The 9,168-nt window shown below is 27.8% G+C and overlaps 2 protein-coding genes across 4 annotated transcripts in view; one reads left to right on the forward strand and one right to left on the reverse strand.

Annotated features, from left to right (window-relative positions):
- Window positions 1-9,168, forward strand: part of LOC117176863 (cysteine-rich motor neuron 1 protein-like) — an 805,857-nt gene that overhangs the window by 730,647 nt on the left and 66,042 nt on the right. The window lies entirely within an intron of this gene.
- LOC117176864 overlaps window positions 3,007-9,168 on the reverse strand; it is a 9,563-nt gene continuing 3,401 nt past the window's right edge. Inside the window, exons 2-5 of the mRNA XM_033367217.1 lie at window positions 8,459-8,640; window positions 8,230-8,402; window positions 6,755-6,998; window positions 3,007-3,441 (exon numbers count right to left, since the gene is read on the reverse strand). Coding sequence (XP_033223108.1) covers window positions 6,797-6,998; window positions 8,230-8,402; window positions 8,459-8,640 — 557 coding nt within the window. The 3' untranslated portion in view covers window positions 3,007-3,441; window positions 6,755-6,796. The remainder of the gene's footprint in view (window positions 3,442-6,754; window positions 6,999-8,229; window positions 8,403-8,458; window positions 8,641-9,168) is intronic.

Genomic DNA, 9,168 nt, shown 5'->3' on the forward strand with positions numbered 1-9,168 from the left:
TTCAAAATTAAATAATGTAAAATAGCATAGTTTCGAATTAGAATAATTTTCAATTCGACGCAATTAAAATTTTTAAATTTGAAGTTGAAAACTAAATTGAATGTTACAAAGTCAAAGCTTCTGAAATTCCTGAATTTCAAATTTTTACTACACAAAAAATTATCACTTAACATCAACATTCATTGAAGAAATGTTTTTTTTTTATTGAGTTAAATCAAAATAAAACATTTTTCAGGACTTTCAATTTGAAATTTAATTTAATTCAAAGTATAATTGCAAATACTTTTAACTAAAAAATATGCAACTAACAAGTCGTTTTCACTTTTAACTGTTAAAATTTATCCATTTTAGTTGCAAATTCCACGATTTTGTTGAAATTTCCTTTTTTTCGGTTATAAATTTTTTTTTATAACTGAATATTTAACTATTTACTTTTTAGTTGATAATCTATATTTTTGTCATAGTAAAATTTAAATATTCATCTCTTTGATTGAAAATTGAACTATTTGTGGAAAATTTGTTCTATTTTGTTTTAAATTTCATTTTGCAATTAAAAATTTAACCATTCAATTTTGTTTGAAACATTGATCTTCTTCATGTGAAGCTTAAACTATTTTGTTGAAAATTCTCTGTTTCTTGATTGATAATTCGTGTTTTTTTCCAGCCTTAATTATTTCGGTAAAAAATCAACAATTTTGTGCAAAAGTTATTTTTTTGTTAAGGAATTCATCTACTTCGATGAAAAACTCGACAATTTGGCTAACTAAATTTATTGTTTGAAATAATTCTGTTTTTTTTTTAATATTCGTCTTTTTGGTAGAAAATGAATCTTCTTAGTGATATATTATTTTTTCTTTAAAAATTCACCTTCTTGTTTGAAATTTAACCTACATTGTTAAAAATTAAACAATTCTATTAAGCCGTTATTTCTGTTGTTCAAACTTGATCATTTTAGTTGATAATTCATGGCTTTGTTTGAAAATTTAACTATTTGTTTAAATATTCAAATATTTGGTTGAAAATTTAACGAGTCTTTAAAAGAAGAATCATCTTCTGTTTAAAGTTCGTCTCAGTCTTGGGTGGAGTAGTTCAACATAATTTAAGAAATAACAGAAGAAAAAGTCGCGATAAGAAAAAAATGCGAAAAGTGAGCAGAATTCAAAATTTTAATATTATTATTAATAATTTGAAGAAATTGAGAAAATGAATTTTTTTCATCAAATAGTTGTTCATATTTTTTCGGGTATTTTTGTATTTTTCGATTTAGACATTGATCTCCTTCACTGTTAGAAATGTTCGGAAAATTCCGACAGATTCAGGAGACTGAAGTTACTGAAATTTAAGAAATTGTCTTGTTGCAAAGGAAATTGAGTAAATTTCATTGTAAATTAACTAGAGTTTTATTATCATTCTGAACCGGTATCTGCAAATTATAAATGGTTGCTTAAAATTCCTAAATGTTAACAGAAATGTAAGTTATTGTGATCAAATAAAGTGTGCTGTTGATAACCGCGCACTCCTCGATCGCATTCGAATCGGACAAAGCATGGCGGTTGTCGTCATGGGTGGCCAATGCACTGAAAATTTGTGCTTCATTATAACGATGAAGTAAATCTATTTATTCGGATATTGGCGGATCTCAAGCCTGAAATGGATTAAAAATTTAATCAAGAAGAAACTGAAAAAATTATTGAAATCGCGAGTAAAGGAAACGACCTACAAGCTCGTTTGATAAGCGAACAGGAACATCAGGACCTCAGAACAGGTACATCGGAACCTCAGAACAGATACATTGGAACATTAGAACAGATGCATCAGAAATTCATAACAGGTGCATCGGAACTTCAGAACGGGTACACCGAAACATTAGAACAGGTACATCAGAACCTCAGAACGGGTACATCAGAACCTCAGAAAAAGGTGCATCGGAACCTCAGAACAGGTATATCAGAACATTAGAACAGGTACATCAGGACCTCAGAATAGGTACATCGGAACCTCAGAACAGGTACATTCGAACCTCAGAACAGGTGCATCGGAACTTCAGAATGGGTACACCGAAACATTAGAACAGGTACAACAGAACCTCAGAAAAAGATGCATCGGAACCTCAGAACAGGTATATCAGAACATTAGAACAGATACATCAGGATCTCAGAACAGGTACATTGTGATCTAAGAACAGGTACATCAGCACCTCAGAAGAGGTACATCAGGACCTTGCAACAGGTACGTTAGAATCTCAGGACAGGTACATCAGGACCAAAAAATGGGTACATAAGGACCTCAGAACAGGTACAACAGATCCCCAGAACAGATACGTCAGGATCTCAGAACAGGTACACCAGAACCTGAGAACAGGCACATCAGAAGCATCAGATGTATCAGAAACTGAGAACACGTAAATCAGAACCTCAGAACAGGTACATCGGAAACTTAGAACAGGTACTTAGGAACCTCAGAACAGGTACATCGGAACCTCAGAACAGGTACATCAGGGTCTCAGAACAGGTACATCAGAACCTCAGAACAGGTACATCAGGATTTAGAACAGGTACATCAGAAACTGAGAACAGGTACATAGGAACCTCAGAACAGGTACATCAAAGCTTGAGAACCCGTCGATCAGAACCTCAGAAAAGGTACACCAGAACCTCAGAATAGGTACATCAGAGCCTCAGAATAGGTACATCAGAACCTCGGGACAGGCACATCGGGACCTCAAGTGACTAGCAGTTTCTGCTTGAATCAATAATTAATCCAGGGGTTAATTTCTTCGAATTTTTAGTTTCAGAAACTGAAAATTACTCATTTTTAACAGAATTTTCTAAAATATATGACCCTTACCTTTTCTGAAATTTCTATTCCATTTTAAAAAAATTTAGAAACGGTTTCTGCATATAACTGCAGTGTCGCCTCTGGAAATTCCTACAAAAATTCCCAACATGTTGAAAGGGAAGAAGAAAGGAAAATGAGGAAAATGGGATAAAAGTAATGTGCAGGTAATTAAAAGAAAAGGGCTGTTTTTATTTTTTATGTTGAGAGGAATACAGCTACAATAATCTCGTCTCGGAAGAAGCACTTACATTACATATTCATCGCATAACATTTGCACCCGACACCATTTTCTTGAGAGGAAAAACGGTCAGAAAATTCGTTTCACAGACGTTAGTACACATGTATGTTTCTATCATTCAGCTTACTTGGCTATTCACATTCATACATATAAACTTGTGACATTTCCATTTCAAGATGTCAGCTGAGATCTGAATGTCACAATGTAAATCGTGACAAATTAGAGTCACGTTTGTGGAAAATGGAAAGATAATACTTCGCAGCTTTTTATTCAAACGAGCCTTTTTTTAAATGTCACGTAAGTATTCATATCTTCAAGTGAACACTCTTTTATAATACTTATTATAAAAATTTCAATCCTGCAACCTAAAAAATCAAAACAAGTTGAAAGTACATTGACAAAACAATAATATAAGGGTGATTGCCAAAAAGTTGTCCATTTTATGTTCCTTTCATTTATCAATTTTTCTTTGAAAAATCACATTTTTCTAAATTTATTTCAGACTTTTATAATCATCTCTGATTTATTTAACTTCTTATCGGTATATATTAAAGACCAATTTTATTGACACAAGAAATGTATTGGTGAAGTTTCTACCAAATAGTTGAGTTTTCAAGCCAAAAATATCAAATTTCGTTCCAGTAGATAGAATTTTCAACGAGAAAATATGAATTTAATAATACATTTAAATTTTCAAAAAAATAAATATACTTCCAAAAAATAGTTTAATTTTTAACAAAAAGGCAAATTTTCAAAAAGGAATATTAAATTTCTACGAAAGACGAATTTTCTACAAAATACATCAATTTTTAATCAAATAGTTGAATTAAAAAAAATCTGTTTCCATTATCTGTTCATTTTATCGTTTAAAACTTCATTTTTCAACAAAAAAAATTATTAACTAAAATAGTGGAATTTTCAACCGATAAGATGAGTTATCTAAGAAAAGGGAAATTTTCAGCAAAAAACATGAATTTTCGTCAAAAATATGAATTAAAAAAAATACTTGAATTTTCAACAAAATCATGAAACTTTCAACAAAATAGTTGAATTTTTGTACCAGAAATCTGAATAATCAACAGACAATATCAGTTTTTTTTCACAAAAAAAGAATTTGCTGCAAAATACATAAATTTTAACTCAAATAGTTCAATTAAAAAGAAATGTGTTTTCAACCAACAGCGGACTAGTTCATTTTTCCGTTGAAAACATTATTTTTCGGCGAAAAAAAAACAAACCAATTATCAACTAAAATAATGGAATTTTGAACAAATAAGATAAGTTTTCTAAGAAAAGATGAATTTTGAACAAAATACATGAATTTTCTTTTTAAAAAATGTGCAATTAACAAAATAGATGAATCTTCAACAAAATCACAAAACTTTCAACAAAATCATTGAATTTTTTTACCAGAAATGTGAATTGCCAAAAAATCATGTTAGTTTTTTTAAACAAACGAATTTTGAACCAAATAGATTAATTTTAAACTAAAAAAGATAAGCATTCAAACAAAAATGGAATGGTTAAATTTTCAGTTTAAGAAATTACCCTTAAAAAAATGAGCAATCAGTTGAATTTTCAATTAGAAAAAAAGTTTTAAACCAAAATTACAACGTTTGAAGCGAATTTTTAGAAAACAGAGAGAGTGAGATGACTTTTTTGTCATACAAAATTAATATTCAATCCAAAAGGACGTATTTGTAACAAAATAATTGAATTTTCGAACAAAAAATATGACTTAAACAAAATAATTGAATTTTCAACAAAATAATTATACTTCCAACAAAATAATTGGATTTTTCACAAAATAGATGAATTTTTAATCGAGGAGATTAATTTTAATTTGCAAAATATGAATTTTGAACAAAATACATACACTAAATTAAAAAAAATACACACTAAAAGAAGGTAAGTTTTCAAATAATAGTGGAGTAGTGAAATTTTCAGTTTAAAAATAATTTGTCAACAAAAATGAATAAATAAATAATTAACCAATTTACCGAAAATAGACAAATCTTCAAAAAAATGATTAGAATTTTCACCAAAATATTAATTATTCGCCAAAAGATGAATTTTCAACAAAATGCAAAGCTTTCCAATCAAATAGTGAGATTTTTAACTGTAAAAGATAAATTTTAAACCAAAAATAGAATAGGTAGATTTTCAGTTCAAAAAATTACCTTTAAGTTGAAAACTTATAACTTTGCTTGCACATTAATATTTTTTAACTACAAATTCAATTATTTAGTGTTTAGTTCAAAAAGATTCATCGTTTTAGTTAAATATTTTATTTTTTTGTTTTATAATTATACTATTTTAGTTGCATATTCATCATTTCAGTTAAAAATTTATCACCTTATTGGAAAATCTAACTTTTTTTATTTAGATTTTTTTCTTGAAAGTTATTTTTTTAATTGAAATGCACATATTCGAATACAATATTCTATCATTTTATGAATTTAAAAATTCATCGCTTTACTGTAACATTAATTTTTGTAACTAAAAAATTAACTTTCAAATTCTTGATTGAAAATGATATTTTTTAGAAGGAAATTCTTTTTTGGTAGAAATTAAACTTCTGGGTTAAGAATTGATCTTTCTAGTTGAAAATTCAATTATTTCATTTGAAGATCCATCATTTTAGTTAAAATACATTATTTTTTCAACTGAATATGAAACGATTCCAATTAAATATTCCATCAAGTTTGTTAAGAATTTACCTCTATGGTTTGACATCAATTTTTAAACGAAAAATTTAACTATTACAGTTTTTGTTGAAAAATGATCTTTTTCACTTGAAAATTTGTCTTTTTCGTAGAAATTAATCTTCTGAGTTACAAAATTGCTTCTTTCTTCGATTAACTTTTTTTTAGCTGAAAATAACACTTCCAATTGAATATTTCCTCATTTTACATAGTTGAGCATCCATCTGACTCGTTGGAAATTATCTTTTTAAACTAAATTTCAACTATGCAACTATTAAATGAAAAATTATCATTTTTAATTAAATTAGTCTTTTTAAAAAATTCAACTATGCTACTTGAAGGTTTATAATTTTATTTAAAAATTTTTCTATTTTTTATTTGAAATTCAACTATCCCAGTTAAACATTCATCATTTTGATGGAAAATTCATCACTTTTATTGATAATATGACTATTTATTGTAAAAACAATTTTTTAAAACTATTGTCTTCAACTTAAAATGTAACTATTAATGTTTTCGGTTGAAAATACAATTTTTTTAAACTGAAAATCTAAATAATTCAATTTTGTAAGTTTCCTCTTAGACCTTGAAATTTTTGAAATCTGTCCAAATCCCTCGAAATAATTTGAAATCCTGCATGAAATTTTAACATTATTTATTTTTATATTTAGTTTTTTATTATAATTTTCCATACTGATTTTTCCTAAATCGCAAAAAATTGTAAGCAATTCATTAAAGGATAATTATTGTAGTTTTAACAATTTGAAATTATGAAAAATGACGAATATTATAAATAAAATACGAAATTTTTTAGTGAACTTGAAACGAGTCGAATTTGTAAGCAACCATAATAAAAAAAATAGATAATAATTTTTCAACATCTGTTGGTGGAATCTGCATTGAGTGAATTTTTGTCTTATCAATCATCACTGTAGTCTTAAACTTAAAAATGAATTATTTTCTAAATACAGACCTATTTCAGGATTTTTTGCTATTTAAGAAATTATTTATTTTGTTATTCCAGCCTTTTCCCCATGCATTTGAAAGATTCTGATTGGCAATTGGGCACTAATATTTCTCCCTTTTCATCAACAAGCTCATCACGTAATTTTTCGCATAAAATCGTAAATCCTGCTTGATCTGCTATCTTGGCTGATATCGGCGAGGTAAATACTGTGATCGTTATCACAAGACCATTTTTTCTTCCAATTTCGTTTCTGAAACGGAAATCAAGCATTTATATGCATGATAAAACTGACAAAAATGTAAGATTTTTTTAATAACTTTAGGGATTGTACTTAAATTACGTCACAGTTCGGGGGGGGGGGATTTTTTTACGTTTGTACAAAAGTGGGGGAGGTTCTTTATTCATGTAATAGCAAAATCAATTTTGAACATTTCAATTTTAAATTGAAATTTTATTATTTTGTTTTTTAAAAGGTTATTGATTAAATATCTCACAAGTGTAAGATTCTAATTTTTGAAAATTAATGGCCAGGAAAAATGGAAAATTGGTCAGGGAAAAATTAGGGATTTTTTAAAATTACGTTTTGCATAATACCTGATTTAATTTTTTTTTGTTAGTAATTAACTTGCCTTATATTTACTATTATAAGAGCAAAATGTTATTGAAGAATATTCGGCAATTACTTAAACAATTCTAAAAAATGTTTTCCTCGGAAAAGCGGAAAAAATTTTTAATTTCTGAAATTAATTTCACAATTATCGGATTATCGGAAACAGAATAGGGAAGTAATTTTAAGGAAAAAAGGACTATACTCTTCCAACAGCAATTATATTTAATTATTTAAAGAATATAAGGTATATATTCTAAGATATGAAAATACTGAATAATGAGCAAAATAGTGTAAAAAGTTCGAAAAAACGATACTTTTCTCCACCTTCTCTAGGAAAAGGCGCAAGTGAGTGATTATTAATTATTGAAACAATTGCAAAATAGCTTAACCAGAGAAATATTACGATTCAAATTCCTCTAATGTGTTATTTGTTTAAAAAAATACATTGTCTTTATTTGCAGAGAAGAAATTATTTAAACAAATGAAAAGTATGTCATTTATCGATTACAAATAATTCACGTTGGAAAAATTCCGTCTTTAGCATACATTTGATAGAAAACTCCTATTTTTTATTTTATGGGACAATTTCCGGGCACAATAAAATGGGATTGGGAGTGTTTTAATTAAAATTTATTAGGTGTAAATTAATCCTTAAATACTGCTCAAGAGATCATTGTACTTAAATCGACCAAAATGTTATAAAATGTACTTTTTTATTTTATTTTTTAAATCAAGCTTTTTCAATTTAAAACCAAATTTTTATTTTAAAAGCCTATTTTAACGTTAATAAATACGGAATTTCTTTTTCCGGAAAACGAACAAATTGGGAAAGATTTATCACCAAAAATTAAAAATTAAAACTAGTTCTCACCGTGCAAGAAGAAGGTGATAGCCAATTCCATTTCCGCGAAAAGAAGGATCAACACTGAGACCCAAACCTCCTAAATAATTTTCAGTTCCATATATTTTTTCGGCATCTACTTCGGCAGCCGTATCACTTACAACTTTCAGAATTCTCTTGGCCTTTTCAGATTTAAAATTATTCTGAAAATAACATTAATGAATATAATTTTCTTTAAAAGATTACTTTTAGACCCTACCGTAAATTCTTGAAACTCAAGGTCTTTTTCTTTTCCACCGCGATATAAAATATTAAGTCCCGCAATTGTAGATTTTCCATCCTCAGGATTTTCAACAAATGCTGCCACACTTAGACCACCTTCTAAGACATACAGGAATAAACTTCGAAAATCCTTCACTGCCACTGGATCGTCTTTTACGTCTGTACATAAAAACGATTTATTACTTTATGAATTAAATTCTGATGTTAGATATTGCCAATTACTGGTCAAATAATTTTCTGGAGAAACGAGAAAAAAATCTTACTTGGCACGGGTTTGAACCCCGAACGCCACTATTCTTGAGTGGAGCATTACTTCTAATACATTAATTTAATTTTTAACTAAGCAGTGGCTGAATTTCGAACATACAAATATAAAGTTTGATCCAAGAAGGTTAATTTTCTACCAAAAGACGAGCCTTAAACAAAATAGATAAATTTTCAATCCGTTTAGTTTTACGAAAAAAGTCGAAATTCTTACTTAATTATTGACAAAATTATTCGAATTTCCTACCACAAATACGATTTTTCAAGAAAAATACATGAATTTTTAACCAAATATTTTTATTTTCAACCAAAAAGATGAATTCTCTCACAAGAAAATACCAGAAAAAAACAATATTCAACAACGAAAAATTAATTTTTAACAACATTGTTGGTTTTTGAAGAAAAAAAGAAAATTTATATACA

The sequence above is a fragment of the Belonocnema kinseyi genome, chromosome 7, assembly GCF_010883055.1.
Source record: "Belonocnema kinseyi isolate 2016_QV_RU_SX_M_011 chromosome 7, B_treatae_v1, whole genome shotgun sequence".
Lineage (NCBI taxonomy): Eukaryota > Metazoa > Arthropoda > Insecta > Hymenoptera > Cynipidae > Belonocnema > Belonocnema kinseyi.